This window comes from Podarcis raffonei, chromosome 1 (genome assembly GCF_027172205.1).
Source record: "Podarcis raffonei isolate rPodRaf1 chromosome 1, rPodRaf1.pri, whole genome shotgun sequence".
NCBI lineage: Eukaryota > Metazoa > Chordata > Lepidosauria > Squamata > Lacertidae > Podarcis > Podarcis raffonei.
This window is the reverse complement of record NC_070602.1, coordinates 49,847,136-49,873,171: the sequence shown is the minus strand read 5'-3', so window position 1 is coordinate 49,873,171 and position 26,036 is coordinate 49,847,136. Positions and strand designations below refer to the sequence as shown.

Here is a 26,036-nt window from a genome sequence, read left to right as displayed (position 1 = left end):
GGACTGAATATTCTAAATACATTTTCTCATTCATAGATGTTTCTGGCAATCTCGAGTAGTTTTTGGTCCTTGACGGAACCCGCCCCCCCCCCGAAACCTGTAACCATAATGCAATTTTGTTGACTTTTTCAAAGGGGCTTTGAAGGTTGGAAGGGTAGCGGTATCATAGAAAACTCAGTGATATTTCTTTTCCCAACTCCTATGTGCCCCCCCCGCAATACCACCACTGGTATTTTAGGGCCATTCATGTGTGTATCAAAAATGCACAGGGAGCCATGCCCAGTAACCAATCCCTGCTATGCAGCTGCTTCTAATGTGAAGGTGTACATCACATGTACACACAACATGCATTTGTGCAACCCCATCCTGTATACAGGTACTAAAAAGTACCGTAAGTCCTGCTTAGTTCAGTGTGGCTTGCATTCAGTTGATTACACATAGGACTGCAGTCTCAATGAGCAATCTGTGAAGTGGCCCTTATAAAGTTTGTGAACTTGCAGATTAGCACAGCTTCAACATGGGACACATCTTACCTGTAGAATCTGCACTGAGCAGCATGCTTGCTTTATAACTATCAACCCTCTTGCCCGCAGTCAGGCATGGTCTTGGCATAGTGGAGATCAGTGCTGTCCCTTGCCATACTGTTTCTGTGTAGATACCATTTGTTGCACCTGTATTCCTTTTGGGTTTCATAAACATGAAAACATGACAAATGATTTCATAGAAGGTTGTGTCTATATGAACATGCCTAGTTCATTATTTTTTGGCTTGCGAGGAATGCATATTGTGCCAGGTGGATCAGAGGAACATTCCAAGGACACAAATCCAAGAGATTTGTGTGGTTAGCTCGGGATGCCAGCTGTATGTTCTGTCATGTCTTGTACTACTCCTTCAGTCATGTGGACAGGAAAGATCTGCATGGGAAGGTATCTCTATGCCTGGACTCCAGAGATCAAGAATGTTCCCTGTCCTTGTATTTTGAGCTATTTGTATGAGCTTACAGTGGTGTGTATGTATGTTGTAATAGTATCAAACATTACTTGGGTATCTGTGTAATGTGGGTACTGATGTCTATTTTTCTAAGAGAAGAGACACTTTGAAACAGGCAATTTGGAACAGAATTGGTAGAGTGGGGCTTAACCCTTATCCTTCCCACTGATTTTCAGCTGCAACTTCCCTCCCTACCAGCCATTTCCTCTATAGAGTTCCAGACATAATGTTTATAAGGGTAAATTACGTATGTCTTTGGACCCCATGTGGAAAGAAAAGCAACTGGAGAACTGTTGCAGCAAAAAATGGCAGGTATTCAAAGAGTTAAGAACTTTCTCCCCTCCAACCTGGTTCTTCACTCCAAATTTGTCTTACAAAACAATATTTTCCTCTGCTGCCATAAGATATCTTCAGGAAGAAAAATAAGTTTGCATGTGTGATCCAAGTTTATGCTGAAAAAAGAAAGGGGCCTGAATCTATTTTGAGGTGTATGTTTATAATCCTTCCTTCTCGTCTTTGAACATGTCAAGTTTTTATCTAAGGACTTTCCTTTAAGGTTGATACCCATTATATAGTAGTTGAATGTTTTCAGCCTGGTCCTATGCAGAGTTAGGCACACCCAATCAATGTGCTTAAGCATACCTAAGTTTGCATACTTGAAGAAAAACACCCATCCTTCTGTTTGCTAGAATAAATTGATGCCGGGAATTAAATCTGTGATTCCCTGGCACTGCAGTAGTATGTGCTTCCTTTGTTGGGATTTAAATTGCTTGCCCTGCAACCATCGTAAGAGCCTGGGCCCGTGAACCAATGTGATTGTTGACTGTAGCAAGTGCCATCCCTATGGTGTCGGCCTTGTGTCTGTTTTGCACTTGAGGTTGGTCTCTTACCACTGGCCTTCACTCACTCTATAAAGCACTTGTAACAATTTGTAAACTGTTTTTTTATATATAACTTTGCTGTTGCAATATCCTTTACCTTTAATTCTGTATTTTTGACTGTTTGCAAAATGCTAATGTTTATGCAAAAAATTAAAATCTAATACATAATGTTCACTGTTAGTAAACGACCGTTGTTAAATGTGCGCATCTTTGGGTAGCGGGTTTTTGCTTTTTGGAAGGAGGAGAACATGTGGCATCTCCTTTGGATTGAAATGGTTCTTTGGTTGCTCTGCTCGTGCTCATTATAACGCCTCTTTCAACAGCCCTTGTCCCACACAGTGGCGGCGGCGGGGGGGGGGAGTTTGTTGCTTAACGCGGCTCCGGCCCGCTTTTCGACCCCCTCCTGCAGGGCCCGGCCGGGAGCCACGGCGCTCTCAAGGCCCTCAGCAGCGAGCGACTCCGCAGCGCCTCTTCCCGCCGCTTTCGGGTCTCGCGCCGCTTCCCCTCGTTGCGTTCCGCCCCGCCCTCCCCCTGCGAGCGGCTGAATGGTTTGGCTCTCCCACCTCCCGCTCCCCGCCCTCCTCCGGCTTGTTGGTTCGCTCCTCCCCGGGCTGTTGATGCGGAACTGGAGCCAGGCGGCTTTTAGGCTGGGGCTGAGCTGAGCTGCGCGGTGCGTGAGGAGGAGGAGGCGGCCTCGTCTGACAGGTAAAGGCCAGCAGGCCTCGCGCTAACGGCTGGGAAGCGGATAATGGGGCGCCGCCCGGCCTCCTGTCTGTGACATATGCGGGGCTGAGAGGCGGCGAGGGTTTGTGGGGAAGGCAGAGGAGGCGCGCTCGCTTGCGTCGGGGTGGCGGCGGCGGCGGCGGCGAAGAAGAGAGAACCGGACCTGAGGCGGCGGCGGCGGCGGCGGGATACGCAGCCAGTGGCGCCTGGGCTGAGGGGCTGCTCGGTGGAGAGCAGGTGGGCGCGCGGAGCTCGCGTGGGCCGGGAGGGGAGGACGGAGGAGTGCGCGGGTGTTGGAGGGCAGCAGGCACAGCTGGGGGGCTCGGAACGGAAAGGCGTTCGGGCGGGGGGTGCCGACGGCAGACGCAGAGAAGGTGGTGTGTGGGTGGGGGGGAAGAGAAGTATTGGCAGGCGCTGGATGAGGCGCAGCCGCATGGGGAGGGGGGAGGGGAGCTGCCGGGGGGGGGCAGGGAGGGATAAAGGGATAAAGCTTAAGGGGCATTAGCGGGATGCAGCAGGTACTGTGCCTGTGTGTATTTATGTGCGTATAAATGGGTTTAGGAGGGCAGGTACTGGAGGAGTGTACAGTGGTACCTCGGGTTACATATGCTTCAGGTTACAGACGCTTCTGGTTACAGACTCCGCTAACCCAGAAATATTATATTGGGTTAAGAACTTTGCTTCAGGATGAGAACAGAAATCGTGCTCCGGCGGCGCGGCAGCAGCGGGAGGCCTGATTAGCTAAAGTGGTGCTTCAGGTTAAGAACAGTTTCAGGTTAAGAACGGACCTCCAGAACGAATAAAGTACTTAACCTGAGGTACCACTGTATGTGTGTACTCTGTGTGTGTGTGTGTACACACAAAAAAACACAGTATGTGTGTGTTATGTGCGTATAGATGGGTTTCGGAGGGCGACTGCCTGATGTTGGTGTGATTTGTGTGGCTTCCCTCTCATCCCTCCTCTGGGCTGAGCTTGCAACGCGAAGATGCCCCGTCCTTGCTCTGTGGATCCATCTCTCCTGTCCTTGGGGGATGCGATACGGTTGCAGCTGTTCTCCTGGACTCGCTCCGGGTGGATGCTTGTCCAAGGTCACGAGAGAGAGAGAGAGATAGAGGGAAGAGATAAAATGCAGTTTGCGGCTCTCGTTGCTGTGACCAACTCAGCTGTTATGTACTGAGTTGAATAGGATCCAAACTGCAGCAGTCTGATTGGTCCTAGAACAATAGGATCCAAAAGGCAGCAGTCTGATTGGTCCTAGAACAATGCAGCAGTATGATTGGTTGGCAGGAACTACCCAATCATGCTCCAGATAGAAGTGAATCCACAACCTGATTGGCTTACAGTAGAATTCCGGAATTAGCCAATCATGTGCAGCCCATTGTGTAAATAATGTCTATAAAGCAGATACTTTGAGGGGACTTTCATTCCTCCTCACCACTATGAGCTGAATAAAGAGCATGAAATCACTTTGCGACTCTGAGTATATTTCATCAGCAGAGATATTCTTCGGCCCAACAACACCCGCGGAGGGGTCGTATGTCGTCCTCAAGGCCGCGGGAGTCGGCTTACATTCCACACGGAAATGAAGAGTCTGTCTTTGCTGTCTGTGCCTTGCAAAATAAGGTGTTGGGAGATCGATCTTGCTTGCTTCTGACTTGCATTTTTGGGGGTCGAGTTTGGCCAGCTGGAAAATTACAGCATCTATTAAGGGACTGTGGTTTTTGAAGCAGCTGGCCTCCCAGTGTTGAAACAATCTGAAAGAGGAGAATGTGTGCTTTAAAGAATGAAGGGTTGTGTGGTGACACATTGTAAGTTCAACTAATAGAGTAGCATCTATTCTGTACACATGAGCTCCTCAGATAGATTTCATTTTCCTGGTGATCATTTCTGCAATGCTTTTGGGCCCAAAGCACCCCAAAGTGGTGAACAACATTAACACATATTACAAAAGAAATACACAATAAAAGTAACATACTGTAGATCAATCAAAACAATATAAAATAGGATCAAAATTAATTTAAGAATGCGATTTATCTGTTAGGATCTGATCATCACTAGGTGTGATTCCTTGGAGGTAGCAGAAACTGTCCATTCTTCATGGTTTCTTTGCAGAAGCAAGGAACTCATCAGAACCATCTAGTTGGCATTTCCCCCCTTACACAGCATGCTATTTATGTGTTTCTGATGTACAGTGAATAGTTATTGTCTTTAGTTATCCATATCTGATGGAGCCATTCATTTATAGCCTCTCAGTAATTCTGACCAGAATAATGCACCCCCATCAAGTGTCTCCTTTTGTATGATAAAATGTTTGTGTGTTCTTGAAAACAAATACATTTAGGCTGTATATTAAACATGATGGGAATGTTGATAGGAAATTCTGCCAAGGATTTGCTTGCTGATGTTGCTGAGATCTTTAAAGCATATTTATTTAGATTTCTGTCCCATCTGTCTACTCGACATAAAGTGAATGACAGCATTTGTGAAAGACAGGCCAGAGCAGACAAAACTCTACCCCCTACTGGCTTAAGGACATTTTCACATGTGAGCCTTGGTAGTTTTTGTAATTGTAACACAAATGCAAAATACAACACTGGTTAAAATGTTCAGTTTTTAAAATTTGTGTTGTGTTTATTGTGTATGTAAAATAGTTCACCAAGAGGCCCTGTAGTATGTAAAAATATTCTGAGACTTCGGTCATGTGTCAAAAACATTCTAACAGCACAATCCTCAACATGTCTACTGGGAAGCAAGCTTTATTGAATTCAGTGGAGCTTACTGCTTTGCTCCATGTTTTGTCATTTTCAATATCTGCTGGAGCTCTTTCACCAAGAGAGTATTTACCCCAATCTTGCATCTAGGCATCTGGGGAATTCTCATTTTATCCTTTTAAACCAATTACAAACAAACATTAAAAACCAACATGGATTACTGCCTAAAGTGATTTGTATTTGACTTTCATACAAGAAGCTTAAATGGTTGTTCTTTGTCTCCTGTGAAAGAAATAATACTTGAAAACCTCAAGTACACCTTTTAGTGTGCTATGTGAAAATAATCTAGGATCCTTAGGCTTTTGTGAGTCTCGAAGAGAAGTTCTATGGCTGTTGGACAGTTGCTGAGAAAATTCCTATAGATGCCCTTGCTAGAGCACTGGACTGAGAGTAATTTAAGGTATAGAAGGACAAAATAAAAACCTGAATTCAGCCTGCAAGAATTAATGGCTAGCACTGGAGCCCAGCACTTACACTAACATTCTTATTAGTTCAGTTTGTATGCCAGTTTCCCACATAAATGCATCCCAAAAATGTGGCTTGCAATGCAACCATAAAACTACCTATCAATACCTCATTACAATTAGCAGTGTAATACATATTATGATAATTCAAAATGAATAATTTATTTTGATAGAGCCAACATTATGCCACTTAAAATTCATTATAAAATAATACCAATCATTGAAAAACATCAAGTGATATTTATGATAAAATATATAAACCAGAGTCAGATATGATATGATGATTTTCCAGCGTAGTCAGGTGTTAATACTTATGTTCTTAATACTTTGTAGAGTGGTTGGCATATTCTAAATCACCTTTGTTACCTTTGTTAGTAGAGAAGTTGTACCAATGCTTCCGTTACTACCTGGAACTAGTAACAGGCATTTACCGTATTTTTTGCACCATAGGACGCACTTTTTCCCTCCTAAAAAGCAAGGGAAAATGTGTGTGCGTCCTATGGAGCGAATGCAGGCTTTCGCTGAAGCCTGGAAAGTGAGAGGGGTCGGTGCGCACTGACCCCTCTCGCTCTCCAGGCTTCAGGAAGCTATCCGCTAGCCGTGGGAGAGCCAGCTCTCCCACGGCTAGCGGAGCGCTGCATTAATCCCGAAGCTTGGCGCGTGCGGAGCTCAGCGGGCCCCAAGCTTCTGGGTGCCGGCAAGGTCTCCGCTAGCCGTCTAGACCTTGCCTGGACCCAGAAGCTTGGGGCGCGCTGAGCTCCGCAGCCCCAAGCTTCGGGATTAGCGCTCCGCTAGCCGTGTCTAGGCTGCGGATAGCAGCCTGCTTCCCGGAGCGTCGGGCGCCCTGAAAGCAGAGCGCCCGGCGCTTCGGGAACACATCCGCAGCCTAGGCAACCCTGCGGGAGGTCCCGCAGGGATGTCTAGGCTGCGGATAGCAGCCTGCTTCCCGGAGCGTCGGGCGCCCTGAAAGCAGAGCGCCCGGCGCTTCGGGAACACATCCGCAGCCTAGGCAACCCTGCGGGAGATCCCGCAGGGATGTCTAGGCTGCGGATAGCAGCCTGCTTCCCGGAGCATCGGGCGCCCTGAAAGCAGAGCGCCCGGCGCTTCGGGAACACATCCGCAGGGTGGGGAGCCCTGCAGGAGTTCCCCGCAAGGCTCCCCACGCTGCGGATAGCAGCCTGCCGCCCGGCGGGCGGGGCGCCCTGAATCAGAGCGCCTCTCGTGCCGGGCAGACATCCACAGCGTGGGGAGCCCTGCAGGAGTTCCCCGCAAGGCTCCCCAAGCCGCGGATAGCAGCCTGCCGCCCGGCGGGCAGGACACCCTGAATCAGAGCGCCCCTCGTGCCGGGCAGACATCCGCAGCGTGGGGAGCCCTGCAGGAGTTCCCCGCAAGGCTCCCCAAGCTGCGGATAGCAGCCTGCCGCCCGGCGGGCAAGACACCCTGAATCAGAGCGCCCCTCGCGCCGGGCAGACATCCGCAGCGTGGGGAGCCCTGCAGGAGTTCCCCGCAAGGCTCCCCAAGCTGCGGATAGCAGCCTGCCGCCCGGCGGGCGGGGCGCCCTGAATCAGAGCGCCCCTCGTGCCGGGCAGACATCCGCAGCGTGGGGAGCCCTGCAGGAGTTCCCCGCAAGGCTCCCCAAGCTGCGGATAGCAGCCTGCCGCCCGGCGGGCGGGGCGCCCTGGATCAGAGCGCCCCTCGCGCCGGGCAGACATCCGCAGCGTGGGGAGCCCTGCAGGAGTTCCCCGCAAGGCTCCCCAAGCTGCGGATAGCAGCCTGCCGCCCGGCGGGCGGGGCGCCCTGAATCAGAGCGCCCCTCGCGCCGGGCAGACATCCGCAGCGTGGGGAGCCCTGCAGGAGTTCCCCGCAAGGCTCCCCAAGCTGCGGATAGCAGCCTGCCGCCCGGCGGGCGGGGCGCCCTGAATCAGAGCGCCCCTCGCGCCGGGCAGACATCCGCAGCGTGGGGAGCCCTGCAGGAGTTCCCCGCAAGGCTCCCCAAGCTGCGGATAGCAGCCTGCCGCCCGGCGGGCGGGGCGCCCTGAATCAGAGCGCCCCTCGCGCCGGGCAGACATCCGCAGCGTGGGGAGCCCTGCAGGAGTTCCCCACAAGGCTCCCCAAGCTGCGGATAGCAGCCTGCCGCCCGGCGGGCGGGGCGCCCTGAAGCAGAGCGCCCCTGCGCCAGGCAGACATCAGCCAGCCCCACAAGCTCGGGGGACAGCAGGGAGGCGCAGCGCCACTATCCCGCTGTTCCTCGACCTGGTTCGGTTTCCCTGACCTGCTTTTGGGGGGAAATAAAAGGAAAATTTTTTTCCTTTATTTCCCCCCCAAAAAACTAGGTGCGCCCTATGGTCCGGTGCGTCCAATCGTGCGAAAAATACGGTAATGTATAATTAATAATTTGTTAATGGTGTGTGCATGTGACTTCATTCTAATAAAGGAATTCATTGGTGGAATTTATTAAGATAAGGTAATAAGTAGCTTAGGAGTGGCTTTTCATGGATTGTCTATACTATTGTACAAATATGCACTGTGTTGTTGCATCAGAGCACTTGGCCCACTTTAGTATCTGTTCATCCACATGTTAGTTTCTCTGCAGCCTAATAATAACAGATCTGCATTTATACAGCAACTACCATTCTGTATCAGGAAACCCATCTCCCCACTCACTCCAGCTAAAAAGTTTTGTTGGCATTAATTTATTTCCCTAGTCCAGCTGGCAGTTGTTTTCATCATATGTATGTTTTATAGGTTATAGTCTATGTACATATGTTATATTAATGTCATGAGGAATTGCACAAAGCTTAGATAAATCATGGAGAAATGCACAAACCTACCTTGCAAATCAGGTAGAAAATGTCTGTCACAGTATCTAAAATGTGATTTCTGTAGAGCCATGGGGTGGAGAAACAGGCAAGCATAAATAGTACAAGGATAAACAAGCTTGGTGTACACATGGCTGCCATGAATCCCAAGTATGGGGTATGCTTGGACATTTCCAAACTGTTTTGTACTTTACTAATATTTATTTGGAACATTTCCATATATTCAAAATGGTATGGTTTTGACTTATGCAAACAGTTCCTGATTGTGTCTTTGCGGGTTTCTAATTAAATAAACTTTCTCACATATGTTAAGTTCCTACTATAGGCATTTTTTTTCTTCTTCAGTGGGGAAATGTCAGAATAGCAAGGCAAAACTGAGAAAATAAATCTAATGTATTATGATTGATTCGTCTTCTCAGAGATGTAATTAAAAAGTGATGTTTTATCTGTTTTACATAGTATTTCCCCTTTTCCCTTTGGTTACAAGTTTGAATAGGCTTATCTCTTGATTCCCAGTACTTTGAAGAAAAATGCTATGTATAAAGAAAACAGTTCCCCCCTCCCCCATCATACTTTTATTAAATATTTTTGGTATTCAGCTGCTTTTATAAAATTTCTTCTTGTTTCCTGAGTTTTTATTAAAATTGGGTGGGGTATAAATAATATATTATTATTATAACTTATGACAAAAATTACTTTAAAATAAGGAAAATAATGAAAAAAGCAAAACACTAAATCATATGTAACATCAGACCCAGCAGGAGAAGGCAAAAAACAATTACAGTGGTACCTCCATTTATGAACTTAATTCATTCCGGAGGTCCGTTATTAACCCACAGTCATTCTTAACCTGAGGTGCGCTTTTGCTAATGGGGCCTCCTGCTACTGCCGCGCAACTTCCGTTCGCATCCCGGGGCAAAGTTTGCTACCAGGAGCATCTACTTCCAGGTTAGCGGAACTCGTTACCCAAAGTGTTCGTAAGGAGGACGGTACGTAACCCGAGGTTCCACCGAGGTATTTTCTGTTCAAGTAGGCATTTGCTTAAACTAAAGAATTCACATACATACTTGCCAAATGAAAAAAATGAAGATTGCTTCTCAGCCTTTTGGCTAAGATCAGATGTAGTTTATAAATTATTTCTGTGCAGCTTCAGTGCTTACATAAATGCAGGCCAACAAATTGGCAGATAACTACAAAGTCTGCATTACAAAATCTGTACTGGTGAAGCCAATTTGGCACTCTTACAGGGGCATCTGCATAGCCCTGAACTATGTCAGGGCAGCTCCACAGTGCCATCTCACAACACTGGCTGCTGTGTTTCAAACACAGATGATATATCTACACCCAGTTTTTGTTGTTTTGCCTTAAGCTGCATTCATACTTCTGGGATACAAATTACATAGCCAAGTGATCAGTTCCCTTGTCTCTAGTTCCAAATGTGTGTGTGTGTGTGTGGGAGAATTTTCAGTGATGTGAAAGTATATGTGGGAAAGGGTTAAATGCTCCTTCTCTCCAGATCAATTCTACCCACCTCACTGCAATACAGTCGTACCTTGGTTTTCGAACAGCTTAGTTCACGAACAACTAGGAACTCAAACACCGCAAACCCAGAAGTAGGTGTTTGCAAACTTTACCTTGGAAGCCGAACGTCCGGCACGGCTTCTGCGCCTTGGTTTCCGAACGTTCCAAACGTCAAACGGACTTCCAGAACACATTCTGTTCAAAAACCAAGGTACGACTGTAAAGGTAATGCTGTTTGGAAGAGAAGGGTTGACAAGATAGTGAGAATTCCTACAGAGGAGATACAGACTATAAAGAAGAAAATGGCTGGAACACATTATATGCAGGCCATTATCAGCCAGTTATGCTGGAATGGCTGTGCTATGGGTCAGCTACACCTCAGAAAATTGTGCAACTTTTAAAACATAATACATTTCTGAGGGGTGGGTAGCAGAAGCTGAACAGGGAAAGCATGGGAGGAAGGTATTTTGTTTACTGTGTAATGTAGGTGTCATACATAAAGTGAGTGAACAAAGTATAGCTGTTTCATGGTAGCTGCTCAACATGGAAGCAGCCTAGGGCTAATGTGATTAATGCATTTGTCATTTATTTTTGCAGTGAATTGTGTATAAAGCTGCTGTTGAAAAGTCTTCAGAGCTTCAGCTTGTGTAGAATGCAGCAGCTCAATTCCTTTCAAGGATAAGGGAAACAGTAGTAGAGACAGCATATGGTACCAGTATTAACTAATTGCGCTGGTTACTATTAGTCTAATGGGCCATGTTGAAGACACCAGCCTTTTTTATTCTGCCATCTATGGACAGGCCACATCCTACTTTAGTTTTCACCGAAGCATTGGATGGAATCTGTAAGGGAATAGAGCTGGTCCTTTTCAGTCATGGTGTCTTATTTTTGAACTCTCCTTTCAGCTTAACATTTAGGGGAAAATATTAAGACCTTTCTATTTTTTCAGGGTTTTATGAAATAGCTTGCATCCTCATTACAAATGAGATTTTGAAACAATTTATAGTGTGATTTTTCTTTTGGATGGGCCTTCTCAGTTCCTGCTTCCAGACTTTGAAACTCTCTTCCTAGAGAAATTAGACTGGTTCCTCTTTGTTGGCCTTTTGCTGGCAGATGAATAATTTCTTTTTCCAACAGACTTTTGGGAACTGATGGTTTTTAAGGAAAGGTCTGGTACTGTAATACTTTTGCAATGATCTGTATGTTTTAATATCTCTCTCTCTCACTCTCTCTCTCTCTCTCTCTCTCACACACACACACACACACACTCTCTAAATGTTTTTGTTTTTATTTTTAGTGATTGCTATTTATTCTATTTTAGCTGTAAGTTACCTTAATTTTTTTTATTTTTTAATTTTTTATAAATTTTTATTAAGATTTTACAAAACAAAAAATTCATCATTTCAAAATGTATCCTTTCCATACATAAAGTTCACATGAAAAACAAGTACAAAAAAAATATAAAAATTATATAGCAAAAAAGAAAAAAAAGAAAAAAGAAAAATAGAGAAAAAACCCTTATTCTTGAAATTATGAAGTTCCATACCCCTCTGTCTTGACCTCCTCACATCCCCCTTTTTTGTGTTCCTCTTTATTCTAATCCAATTCAGCAAATTCAAACCTTATTAGACCATACTTAATTTTACATTCTTCTAATTATTATGTCCCAATTTTCCATTTATTTTAATCCATATCTCATCTTATATACTATGACATAATAATGTTCTGTTCATAACCCCTTATCCTTTTTAACATTCTTCTTTTAATTTACCTTTAACCAGGTCACACAAACCCTGTCACCTTCACTTCCCACAACGTATTAACACTCCAAGATTTTACAATATTTCTGCAAATAGTCCTTAAACTTTTTCCAGTCCTGTTCAATCAAATCTTCTCCCTGATCACGGATTCTGCCAGTCATTTCAGCCAAAGTTACCTTAAGTCCTTGTTGGGGGAAAAGGTAGGATATAAAGAATAATAATAATAATAATAATAATAATAATAATAATAATTTTATTATTATTTTATTAGTGTGCTTATATATTTTATGCAATATGCTTTGGATATTTAGAAAGACATGAAAAAGCAGGATAAAACTTTATGCATAAACAATTCATTTCTTTCCTTGTTATACTTTTATTAGACATATAACTATATAGGCCTTAGCTCAGTTGGTTAGAGTGTGGTGCTGATAATACCAGGGTTGCAGGTTTGTTTCCTGCATGGGACAGCGGCATTGCGGGGTGTGTGGACCAGATGTTCCTCAGGGGGTGGACCAGATGTTCCTCAGGGTCCCTTCCAACTCTACAATTCTATGATTATTTGGTTCTACCAATCTCATCATTTAAATAGAAATTTCCTCTTTTGAAGTCAAATGTGACTGCTGAACTTTCTTGGCAGATGTTTACTTTCACATATGTTGAATTTGATAGGTGTATGGAAACTGTTCCAAATTGATTTAACTTAACATCTAGCATCAGATCCTGGGCACCACTTAAGTTTATGTCAAGATTCACCTCCTTTCTGATTGGGTCCATGACCAAATTTTTTAGACACAGTCATTTTAGTATATCTAGAGCTGTTACCTCTTCATTACAGTGGTACCACAGGTTAAGTACTTAATTCGTTCCGGAGGTCCGTTCTTAACCTGAAACTGTTCTTAACCTGAAGCACCACTTTAGCTAATGGGGCCTCCCGCTGCCGCCGCAGCATGATTTCTGTTCTCATCCTGGAGCAAAGTTCTTAACCTGAAGCACTATTTCTGGGTTAGTGGAGTCTGTAACCTGAAACGTATGTAACCTGAAGCGTATGTAACCTGAGGTACCACTGTATTAGATACAAGATAAACGCATAATAAAATATCAGACTATATATTATGTAAACATGCTGCATGCAGTTATATAACTAACAATTTCTATAGCACCCAGTAGATGAATCATTTTAGTTCTCTTACATAAAATTCTGTGCAGACATATCCACTCTGTGAGAAGAAATACTGGCAATGTGTTATGACAACTTAACCTTGAACATGTTCCTAAAGAATCTTAATTGCATATTTTTCAACATTTATTGAAACAAAGTAATAGATAGCAAGGAAATTAGAGGAAAATATGTTGCCTTCATACTCCTTAACATCTTTCATAATTCTTTAATGTTGGCAGCAAATCGCATGCTAATGAAATATTCAGATGGTTTTGAATAGAAATGTAACAAATGGAGAGAACCTGAATGTACTTGAAATGCAGGAACTTTAATCTTGACAATGACACTAATACATTAGATGTACTGTGAGTTTATGAGGACAATCTAAAATGTTCAATAGAATAAGAAAAAGTAAAAATTCAGGGAGTGGACAAGTGAGCAAAAATAGGTAACAAATTTGATATGATTTCAAACTATTTTTGCATTGTCATATTGCATAGAAATTTTGGAGCCTATATACGCTTTTTTTTTAAAAGTGTGCATACTAGTGCACCATCCTGTTATCATGGGGTCATCAAGGTACCTATGGGAAGCCCTCAAGGAAGACTTAAATTACAACAATACTCTTCCCACTTAAAAAACCTTCCCATTTGTGATTCCCAGCAATTGGTACTCAGAACCTTTGATAGTGAAGGTAGAACATAGCCATGAAATTAGCCATGTGTATTTAGTAGGATGATTCAGTGAAATGTGCAATATTAGTATCCTGATCTTTCACTTAGTATTCTGTCTGTGATAATGGCCAGTGTTTCACTTAAGATTCCTGCAGGAAAGCCCAAACAAATTATTGCAGTTCACTGCATGGAGTAATAATAGAATCGTGGCATGTGTAATTGACATGGAACAATCATAGAATCATAGAACTGTAGATTTGGAAAGGACCCACAAGGGTAATTTAGCCCAGAGATTCCTGCAATTCAGGAATCACAGCTAAAGAATCCTTGACAGATGGCCATCCAAACTCTCTGTTTAAAAACCTCTGATGAAGTAGAGTCGCATCACCATTACAATGATGACTCCTGTACTTTTATGGAAGTCTTGGTGTCTTGTTTTATTCTGCTATGGTCTGTGGACCAACACAATAAATATTATTTATTTGACCTTGCTGTTACTGGGGGGTGGGGAGCTTGAACAACAACCCCACTCCCCAACTGTGTTGTTTTCCCCTGCCCTTCTACTATTTTCTGTGCTTAACCAGACAGCCAGAATCATAGAACTGTAGACTTGGAAGAGCCCAAGGGCTCATCGAGTCCAACCCCCTGCAATGCAGGAATCACAGCTAATAACCTGGCCTGTCTAGATGAACCCTGCCTGCATATGTTGGGGGTCTGCACCTTCCTTTAGGAATGTAAGGCTGGAGCACCCTGCAGCTCCTCAGGGTTCCATAACCATTATATTAAAAAAACCTCTTGCTGAGCCACGATTCCACCATTCATCTTCTGTCTAATTGTGATTGTGAATTAATGCAATGTAATGCAATGATGCTATGAGCATCATGTTAAATTAATTGAGGGTAGCTAATCTGGTTTATGTGGTGCTGTATATGGATCCTAACATTCTTTTTGCTTATTTACCATTAGAGCTTTAACTGTTGGAGAACAAGTATTTGTGGAGTATTCTTTACTCTTAGATAATATTTAAAGGAAATACTACTGGAGAAAATGAGGCAAAAGTGGGTAAAAGAAGCAAATGAATATTTTATATAATCCTGCTCAGTTGAGTAATTTTATATAGTTTGACATTTGTTGGAGATCCTGTTAATTCTATTTCTTACAAGGTTATTTTATGAAGTGTGGAATTAATTTAGGAAAACTTATTAGTTTCCCATACAGCATAAATGATTCTTGCTGCTTTATCCATGAGGATTTCCATCCTGGAAGAAAGAATAAACAAGAGTCAAACAGCCACTAAATTGGCATTCTACTATGCTGTTGACTGCTTTTTATTTATTGGTTGTGTGGCAAAATTTGTAATGCTTTAATGGAATAATTCTGTTGGCAAGTGCTTAAGCTATCAATTCTGGATCAGTTCTAATCTTCCTGCACTGTTATCAGATAAAACTTAGATCTTGGCTGAAGAAGTGTGCATGCACATGAAAGCTTATACCCAGAACAAACTTAGTTGGTCTCTAAGGTGCTACTGGACAATTTTTTAAATTTATTTCGACTGCGTCAGACCAACACAGCTACCTACCTGAATTTAGATCTCGGCTGACAGCTAAGCTGTCTGCTGTTTACACACAAAGTTTATGTGGCTGCACAAGAGGCAGAATGACTTTTTAATCTGGTCATTCATAGCTGTGAGAAACCAGAAAAGTTGATACCTTTATTGTAACTATCAGAGTACATTGGGGGAAGGAAATTTAAATATACTTTATGCCCCTACAGTCAATTCTAGAGAATAATATTGGCTTGTGAGTTTTATCTTGTATTTCAGGTAACATAAAATGGTGAAAAAGAGCATTTCTTGGATGCTTAAATATCAGCTAGTTTTAACACTAGCTAGTTGCAACACTAACTAATTACAACCGAATGGAGCAATACTCGAGTCTGTCTTGAATGCAGTGGCGTAGCGTGGGTCAGCACCCAGGGCAAGGCAAGTAATTTGCGCCCCCTAACCCGTGGATTTTAGTAGGGGCAGAGAGCCCGGTGCGGCTGGCCCCCCTGCACCCCACACGCTACGCCACTGCTTGAATGTCAACCACATAATGGGATTAAGTGGACCTTTTTGACAATATATCTTAACATTTTTTACAATGCATATGGCCATCATGAGTAGCAGTATTACTAAGTCTTTATGTACAACCTGCCTCCTTTGTTTCAGAGGGATCAATAAAAGGTCCAGAGTGAAGTCCAAAGTGACTAGTGATGTGATGTCTGATATGGTACCAAAGACCATCTTCCAAAACACTTAATGCATTTCTTTGAGTTAAGAACTGGATCATAAATTTTGGAGAAGTGTGAAATCTGAAGGATAATTGTGTTCTGGTCTGTGTATGTCCAGGAGGTGGGAATTGAGTCAGTTCACTTTAAAATGAGGAATGAACAAAATTCTCATCCAAGTAGTAGGTGTCAAGTTAACATAATATTTGAACATGAGATTACCCCATGATTGAATTTTGGATTATATAGCTGTTCATTTAAGAAGATGTGAACTGTGCTTCTTGGCACTGATGCATAAAGAAAAGCCATTTTTGATTACGGAAAATTTCAGTTGTTCTCCTTTGGCTGCATGGTTGTTGTTTTTGGTGCAGTCAGCTCAAAGAATTTGAAGGTCAGATTCTTTACTGACTGTCTTTCAGTATTTGGCAAGATTGTTTTGCTCTATGTATTCTATATTAGAAGCCTGCGGCCAAGGAAGTAGCTGGCTCGTTCAATCAGCATCCATCCTTCTCTGCTTCTTAGCCCTTGTTGGTCCTTTAAGGCCTATCAGGTCACAATGCTGCAGTGACAGTAGAAGCCAAAATTGACACAGCTTCATCTTTATGCAATTGTTAAAAGAATAGCCACTCTGCTAGGACTCTAAAACAAGGATAACCAATGTGACATCTTCCAGACGTTGAATTAAAACTTCCATCATCCCTGACCATTGACCATGCTGACTGGGTTAATGAGAATTGTAGCCCAATGACTTGGGCTAAGGGAGCCAGGGGCATTACTGTATCTTGGCTACTTTTGTTCTGGACTATAGATGTGGCAATTGTCTGACCCCTTTGCTCACTGGCCTACAGTCTCCAGACCTCCAATCTTCTCCTGCCTCTCACATTCTTCTTCCTGCTTCTAGGTTCTTTGAGGAAAAATATGTATTTACTCAGGACAGGCATTCAGGCTTACTTCTGTCATGAGCCAGATTTTCTTGACCAATTTCCCCCCTTCATTCTATTCTACTAGTTCTGTGATGCATGGAGATTCCCCCCCCCGCCCCAGTTGAGCTCAGTAAAAGTAGCCTAGTTCACAATAAGAGATAATTAATCTGATTTCTATCCTCCACGGGGAGAGGGGGGAAGCTCTTGTGACTTGCAAGTTGAAGTGCATAGTGAAAATGTCACACTGTCATATGCACCTCCTGATACTGTGAACGTGATGTTTAATTGCCAGCTGAAGGCAGCTATTGTGCCCAAGTGAATCTTGTTTGTAATGTGGGTGGTGCTGAGAGATTTGTGTGTGCATGGTGTGGGGGGGGGGCGGGGAGATTGCAATTGCTCTATAAATAGTTCCAATGGGCTGTGATCTAGGGACAAGAGACTGAGTTGCTATGGAGACTGATCTGAATCAGATTACCTGAGGCTCCTGTTATCCAGTCTCTGTATGCATGGAATTGAAGGTTGTATGGCCAGGGCACTTGCTGATGAAAACACAGTCATCGTGCTCTGCTCTGAAAGGCAAAAAAACTTTATAAGAAAGCTGAAACCTTGTACTATGTGTGGTAATATTAGACCAAACAATTACTACACCAATGATAACCATACTATGTACAGCAGTGAAGCAAGAATGGTAGCTTTCCTCAGTGTGTGACACTTCTAATTGATTTAGGTATTTGCTCCCCAGCTGAATGGGACACTGCTGTGGGCATCTTGAGGAAGTACCATCCACCTTGGGCCTGCCCATAAAAAGTGAGAGACAAGGGTGATTCCTACTGTTTCCAGGAACTCTATTTTGTGTATGAGGTGGGAGTTTGTTTGGACACTGCGTCCAAACAGAGGCTGAGAGGGAGGTTGTGTCAGAAGGAAAATGAATTGATATGATTTGTATATATTAATAACTTTGTATTAATGTAACATTTTATATATAACTTTCTGTTTTTGTAATTTTTAAAAAAGTTGTCTGTTGTTGCTTCAGTTTTTTGTACACTTCTTAGAGATCTTTTTAATATATTAAGCAGTATAGAAAATGAATTATCATTCAATTATTGCTTATTGACTCTGTCTATGTAAGAGTGTTGTTGAGGAACACAACTGCTTATTTTGCCCTGCACACTGCTGAGCAGTGCTTTTTTCCTATAAAAATAGGTGCCAGTACTCACCTTAAAGTTGTTACAGTAAGTGTCACACTTTTTAAAAACAACAAAAAGAGGTGCCTGTACTGTGTACCCTTGAGTACCCCCTGGGGAAAAAAAGCACTGCTGCTGAGCATCTCTTGTGGAAGAGGCAATAATATGGATTATAGAACTGAATACGGTACATGCTGGAGGGAGAGTGTTTCTGTCATCATGTCACTGCTTTTGCAAAGGCAATATATTTTTAACATCACTAGAAATGAAGTTGTAGCATCTGTGCCCTTTCATATCTGGCCTTCTTAACTGTCTTGCACTCTCATGAAATTTTCGAAGGCTTTATTTATTTTTGATGAGCCCTGTTCCCCTTTCCCATTCTGAGTGGGAAGAGAACTAGTTATCATTTACATAACTAGAATAAAACTTTCCCCCTTATTTCAAAAAGAAGCCAGCACTTAAAATGCAGATCTTAGTGCTTGATGTTTTTAACCGTTTGCAGTCTTAAGGCTTTTGCCAGACACTTGGGTAGCTTAAAAGATGCTCAGGTTTCTTGTTAGATATTGTGCCTATAGATTATATTCTACCCGACCTATTGTGATACGTATTGAAATGATTAAATGTTGATACCAGTACTCCTGTCCTTACAGAATAATATGCAGCATATCTCAACAAGCTGAATCTGTGGCTTAACTCAAATAAAAAACTTGCTAAGTGAATAAAAGTATTTTTACTGCCAGCAATAGCCCTTCTTGGACAGGGATAATTTGGACATAGTAGTATGTGCTCTGGTAACCTCTCTGTTAGATTACTGGAAAATGGTGTATATGGGGCTGCCTCTGAAGATGATGTAGAAGTTGCAACTGGTGCAACCATACAGGAGACATATGAAACAGCATCCTTTTTGCTTTTAAGTCTTTTGAGCAGAGCCAAGTATATTCTTTTTTGCTTGACTAAGACAAAATGCTTTCTCTTCAACCCTCACTTACCTGCATATCAGGAAAGTTTCGGAATGTGCAAGTTGAAGCCATTGTATAGTAAGTACAGCTAGATCCATTGTGAAATTAAATGTTCCATTAAACATTTTTGCTTGTTTTTTCGCAAGGAAAAACTAATATTCCTACTTCAGAAGGCAGTGATATTCAAGAAAAACTAGACATTAGATTAATTGCATGATTTCAATAAACATATGTAGTTTTAAATAGGAACTGTAAGGGGGAGTACTGTTGGAATTGTGACTATGGTGCATGGGGAGAGATTAGTCTCCTCCCATGAACTGTGGTTGTGAACCTGATTGGTGTCTCCTAGTGGCTATTTAAATTTAAATGGCTAGATATGTTAACTGCAATGACATCGTTAATTTCACATCTGGTTTGTCCATCAGATCATGTTCTTTAGTGTAAAAAAGTTGTTATAAGCATGCAAGAGTATTCCTAATTTATTTGTCTGAAATTATGGAGACTATGAATGAATATATTGTTTTCTGCTGTTTATGAAAGCAACTGAATGCACATAATATAAAATCAGAAGAGTAAGCAGTTGCTTTTTTATGTATCAGTGGAAGCTACTGAAATGAGAATGTAGTGAGATGAAAGTGAAAAGATAAATATTCTCCCTGAGTGAAGTAACACTCTCCAGAAATAAATGTTGAATGCCAAATGCTGTTCTGGGTAATGACTTTTACTTTTCTCTGTTCCGTGTTTTTTAATGGTCACTTTTATGTGTTTGTTACTCAATAATAAAAATGATTTTTTTCCTTCTAAAAAATGTGTTTCTGACACCTGCAGTGCTCAGTGCTGCAGTATACAGTGGTACCTTGGGTTAAGAACTTAATTCATTCTGGAGGTCTGTTCTTAACCTGAAACTGTTCTTAACCTGAGGTACCAATTTAGCTAATGGGGCCTCCCGCTGCCGCTGCGTTGCCAGAGCACAATTTCTGTTCTCATCCTGAAGCAAAGTTCTTAACCCTAGGTACTATTTCTGGGTTAGCAGAGTCTGTAACCTGAAGTGTGGGTAACCTGAGGTACCACTGTGTCTGTGGATAGAACTGGGGTTCAGGAACTTGCTGCAGTGGACTTGCAGTAAATGAGAGCCTTCTTGAGCCGAAAAGGATTTGCTTATATAAATGGATAATCAGATTAATCAGCCCATATTTGTGTACTACTATATGTGTTATCTAGGCTTTATAGGGTAAGTGGTTTTAGCTAAGTTTTATGAAAATAGAATTTAACCATGTTTCATCTCATTTGGACTTGACAAGAGTATCTAAAGTACCTAGCTGATCCAAGGTTCTTCTGATTCCATTTGGTCTTGAGACGCAGACAATCTTCCCTCCTTCCAACTAATAAAGTGCAGTATGATTATGCACTAATAAGCTATGATTATGATTGCTGTGTGGACTGTGATTATTTGAAAATCACACACATTCTGTCCCCAAGACTTGCTAAAGTGTTGCTTTGTAGATGGTATCACAATAGAGATTTACTTTTCTATTTTTGTAGAAATGTTATAATATTTCAAGTGCCAAAGATAAGATTGCTTCCACACCTCAGCCTGTTTTGTTTTTCAGCTGAGGCATTTCTTTTTCACTACTGTATTAGCAAGAAGTGAAATTAAAATGGAGGTTCCACAAGCACTTATAACGTACAATAGCAACAAAAAGATGTCAAATTTTGTCAAAATATATCCTATTACTCTTGTAAAAAACATTTTTTCCTCCAGTTGCTGAATAGAGATAGCCTGGCCATGGTTACTCATACACTGGTAACCTCTAAGCTTGACTATTATAAGATGCCCGTGAAGGTGGCCTGAAAAATCGCAGGTAGCGCAAAGTGCTATAGCAAGAATGCTGGAAGGAGCAAGCATATTATTCATTTCTTGAAACAGCTGCAGCAGTTGCAAATTGTTTCAGGGCCAAATTCAAGGTACTCACTTTGATATTAAAACCTCTAAACTTCCTGGCACCCAAATATCTGCAAGAACACCTTCTTCCATATCAATCTGTCCATGCTTTGAGATCAGCATATGATGCCCTGTTGAATGTGGTGTTGGAGCCCAAAGATCGATCTTTTCATTGGTAGCTCTTTGCATGTCGAACTCCCTCTGTACTGAGGTGCATCTGGCTTCATCTCTTCATAGCTTTAGGCGACTGGTTAAGATACACTGTTTTTGGCAGCCTTTAGGGAAGGAGAGAGCCAATTAGATAAAAGGATTACTGCTGCTACTGCTATTAGTAAATGGCTTTGTGAATTGTTATGAATTGTGTATTTTAAGAATTGTGTTGCGTTATCAATTCTATATGTTCTTTTTATCTTATTCAACAATAATTTCACAATCTTTGTCTTGGTTGATTATGGTTAATACAGTTTAAAAAATTGTCATCAAAGTTGTTATCCTAGCAATGTAGGCAGATATGCTGGGATAGCCCACACTTGAAATTTGCATTGCAAAAAATGGTCTCATGGGGCCTAATATGGACCAGGATAATAGCAGGAAGCAAAGTCTTAAAGCCCTCCCCACCTGCTAAGATCCCAACCCAGGTTAAGTCCTCTCACAGTGGCAATTTGAGGAAAACCCTGTACTCAAGGGTAGAAGTATAGTTAAAGTCACATGTAATTTGTGCTTTAGACCAATTCCTATTTTTAAGGTCCTAATTTGAACATAGTGAATAATTGGATCTAATTTGTGTAAGAGAAAAGCAGAGTTTCAGATATAACCATCCTCATTAATTGATGATAAACTTTCCCTCCCAGATCCATTTAAACTAGCAACCAGAGTCCCATCCAGAGACAGTGGACTCTGCAAGTTAATTCTAAGTTGTGTGAAGGCAACTCCTGCTATGTTAGTAGCACACGGTGCCAGTCACAATGCAATGGAAATTGGGACAGCTGTATGTACATCACTCACGTATTGGTGTCAGTTCACAAAACCCCATTTCCTGTGTAAGCCTTGTCCGGCTGTGGTTCTAGCAAGTGACCCCAAATCTTTTGAAGTGATTTCATGGAGGCTGTCTTCTGTGAACAAGACTTCCCTGTTGTTTACCCTTCACAAGTATATTTCATACTAAGAGATGGAAGTGTGGATATTTTGCTTGAACAGCCTGTCCTGTGACAAATATGCTGCTTATACGGAAAGTGCTGATCAGAGCATTGTTATTGATGAATGTGAGTCTGACCTTGAATTGAATATCTTTTGTTGTAGGTTGATGTCACAGTTTCCATGAGCATTCTGTTTTCTGAGGCAGCTATAAGAAACCAGCTGGTCCAATGAGGGAAGAATTTACTGAGATGACATAGTGAAGGAGGAAAGACAATGGTGCAGAAGAAGAGGAGCTGTCCTCGCTTACTTGATTACCTTGTGATTATTGGGGCCAGGTACAGTAGCAACCTAGATGGAATTTACACAGTAATGACCCTTGTCACATATATATTCATAAACTTCTTCAGGCCCATTGTCAACCCTCTGGGTGCAAAAGTGGGTGTGACCAAAAAGCAAAAGTGGGCGTGACCCTTTTATTTTAAGTAATGAATTTTAGACGGCTTGGGTAGCACAAAAGCTCTTTGGCATCACAGGGGGGTACTTAAGGGAGCAACGAGCAAAAAATTAAAATAATTTTAAAATTACTTTTTTAATGACAGATTGTAAGGGGGGGGCGGTGTTAGGAAACTACAAAAAAGCCTTAGGTGGCCAGGTGCAGCCCACAGGTTAGCCACCTCATACATGGAGTTGTGTTTTGGCCAGTGATGCCTAGTGAGGTGGAGTAGCTATGGGAGAGGGCATCCTACAGCTTTACCAGTGAACATCCATTGGAGGCATCTGAGGCAGTGGTGCATTCATGCAGCACTTGGTAGTGGATGGCCACAAGTGCCAGGTGTATGTTTGTGGTTGTGTGTGTGTGTGTGTGTAGAGAGAGAGAGAGAGAGAGATAGAGAGATAGAAATGCTAATTGAGGAGAGGGAAACAGAACACTGTTGTGCTCTTGTTTGAAAACATGTCCACCTGTGTGTACAGACCACACAGATAATAACTGCCACTTTAGAAGATGTTATCAAGCTCCTCTGACAATTGCCACTTTTCTCTTTGTGAAGGCAGGGGCCTCCTTTTGTCACTAGTCTCAACGTCCTTTCTTCTTGGTGTCAGCTTTCCCATCCAGCAAGCTGTGCAAGCAGCTACTGCCCTACCTTCACACATTGCTTTTTGATTGGGTTGAGTACCTTGGCCACCCTGTCAGAGCCTCGCCAAGCACAAATTTGCTTTCATTTGTTCTTGATGCAGATCTTACTATTCATTGCCCTAATTACATTGTAACCCAGAATCATGGTGCTTGCAGCTCCCACTTACAGAAATAGGCCCTCTCGTATTTCCACTGTTCAAATGTGTAACCAGTATGGCGTTTCAGTATCAAGTAATTTTGCATTTGCTTTGCTTGTAGGCAACCAAGCAGTGATAGTGTGGCACAGACACCTGAACTACTGCGCCGCTACCCATTAGAAGATCACACTGATTTTCCACTTCCTCCTGATGTAGTGTTCTTCTGCCAGCCAGAGGGATGTTTAAGTGTGCGACAGAAACGGATGAGCCTGCGAGATGATACTTCTTTTGTCTTTACACTCACTGATAAAGATTCTGGTATCACTCGCTATGGGATATGCGTCAACTTCTACCGTTCTTTCCAAAAGCGTGTGCCCAAGGAGAAGGGAGAAGGCAGTGGCAGACATCGTTCCCAAGATGGGCAGAAAGCACCCAAGTCTGGGGATACATCCACTACCCAAGAAGAGAGGGGTAATGAGAGTTCAGAGAGCGGTGGTTCTCTGCAACCACCAAGCACAGAGTCTGCGCCAGATGTTACTCGATCACCTCGTAGTAAACGTTCTGCAAAAGCCACCCACCGTTCTCGTAACAGCACCCTGACCTCACTTTGCATCATTAGTCACTATCCCTTTTTCTCTACTTTTCGTGAATGTCTGTATACCCTGAAGAAATTGGTGGACTGCTGCAGCGAGAGACTCTTGGGCAAGAAGCTTGGGATCCCTCGAGGCGTGCAGAGGTACATGAAGGGATGCAAACATCCCTTTTAATACCATATCTAGATGATGCAGTTCATTTTCTGCTGTGGTTTGATGAAGTGTGCTTATTTTCCAAGAAAAAGGGAGTAGACACAGAATCACTGTTTTTTCATAAGGCACATGAGAGGACTTGCAGGCTGTACACAGGTCACAGAGTTAGTGCAAAGGAATAGTCACTGTAGGCATGAATGTATCATACCATGCTGTCCTTTTCCACACACACCCTACCTAGTGGTACTGCTTTCCTTACTTCTGATAGTGTGCCAAAACTTGACACCCATTGCAGAAGATATGTACTATGTGCTTACATATTTTAGCCAGCCTAGGATGTCATATACCTCTTAGTGGACCAGGTTCCCAGTTTGCATTTGTGCCTTAAGTTGAACCAGTAATGTCTGTAATCAGCTCAGTTTTGTAGTTGTTCCCTATGTTCTAGTTACTTTGTGGTTTTGAAAGTGACTACTTCCCCTGCTCTTATATCTGCTTGGTTGGATCAGCTTCAGTTGGTTTGGTAGGCTGTGCTGGGAGCATTGTTGCTTTGTCTCATGTTCTGTGCACAAATACATCATGAAAAGAGAACTAGGTACATATAGTTGTAGCATTCTAATACAAAACTACACAGGAAAGTGAATTTGTGATTCCTTCTTTAAAAAACAATTTCTGTTCTTGGTAACTCTACACCCCTCATTTTATGCTGTTAAAACTGCTAGAACCTTCTAAAAATATACATTATAGATTGACTATATGTGTGATACAGTGGAGGAATTATGTGCTATATAAAACCCTTTAAATATCTTTGGGGACTATCAACCTGACTGTTCTGTCTTGCACAACAGTATAACAATTCCTGGGGTACTTGTTTGAAGTCAAAGAAGCATCTGATTTATTTGGAGTTTGAATGCTTTCTTATCTTACAATATAATATAATATAATATAATATAATATAATATAATAATATAATATAAATGTAAGAATGCCATCATTCTGCAGTTTACTTGGTGGGCAACAGGTGGTTTTATAGTGTGACAAGAAGTGGTGGGTTGGCAGTTCAGGAAAGCTGTGGAGGGACATCCACTGCAGGGTGTGGCAGCCCAAAGCTCTGTAAGGGAGAGAGTGGGCGGCTTTGGCCAGCATGGGTAGATGGGATTGTCGAGCAAACTGAGCAGGGCTATAGCCTCTAGTAGTGACATAAGTGCAAAGATAGAGCCATACATTGCAAGGAATTTTATGCTTCCAACAAGATGCAATTAAGGCTCTGCCATACTTCTTTTCACCTAGGTCTGTGTTGTACAATAGCTTAAAGGTTTTACTACAGTCAAATGGTATATGCATTTTGTTAACAAAATAAAATAATAGGACATGCGTATACGCCCTAGTCTGACTTCTTACGGAAGAATTCACACAGCCTGAGTATTTTGGCAGGTTTCTCAGTAGAACTACCAAGTATATGTGTTTGGGGTTAATCTTGTTGCTTTTACACAGGGACACAATATGGCGGATTTTCACAGGTTCACTTCTAGTGGAGGAGAAATCGAGTGCATTGCTACATGATTTGCGTGAAATTGAGGCGTGGATTTACCGGCTGCTTCGCTCACCTGTGCCTGTTGCTGGCCAGAAGCGCGTGGATGTGGAAGTCTTACCCCATGAATTGCAGCCAGCCTTGACGTTTGCCCTTCCTGACCCATCCCGCTTCTCTCTGGTGGATTTCCCCCTGCATCTGCCCTTGGAGCTCTTAGGTGTGGATGCATGTTTGCAGGTGCTATCCTGCATTCTTCTGGAACATAAGGTGAGAGGGACGTGTGTCAATATACTTGTAGACATTTCAGATGT

General features: G+C 42.6%; 1 protein-coding gene across 36 annotated transcripts in view; it reads left to right on the top strand.

The window, feature by feature from the left end:
- Nucleotides 1–2,434: 2,434 nt before the first annotated feature.
- The window catches only part of MADD (MAP kinase activating death domain), an 84,331-nt gene continuing 60,729 nt past the window's right edge, over nt 2,435–26,036 (top strand). For 7 of the 36 annotated variants that reach the window (XM_053386324.1, XM_053386271.1, XM_053386451.1 and 4 more), the window contains exons 1-4: nt 2,438–2,576; nt 22,342–22,514; nt 23,573–24,187; nt 25,689–25,992. In XM_053386324.1, coding sequence (XP_053242299.1) covers nt 22,453–22,514; nt 23,573–24,187; nt 25,689–25,992 — 981 coding nt within the window. In that variant the 5' untranslated portion in view covers nt 2,438–2,576; nt 22,342–22,452. Of the gene's footprint in view, nt 2,577–2,757; nt 2,832–22,341; nt 22,515–23,572; nt 24,188–25,688; nt 25,993–26,036 lie in introns of those variants that run through there. The other 29 variants (XM_053386468.1, XM_053386430.1, XM_053386448.1 and 26 more) reach the window with 11 other exon arrangements.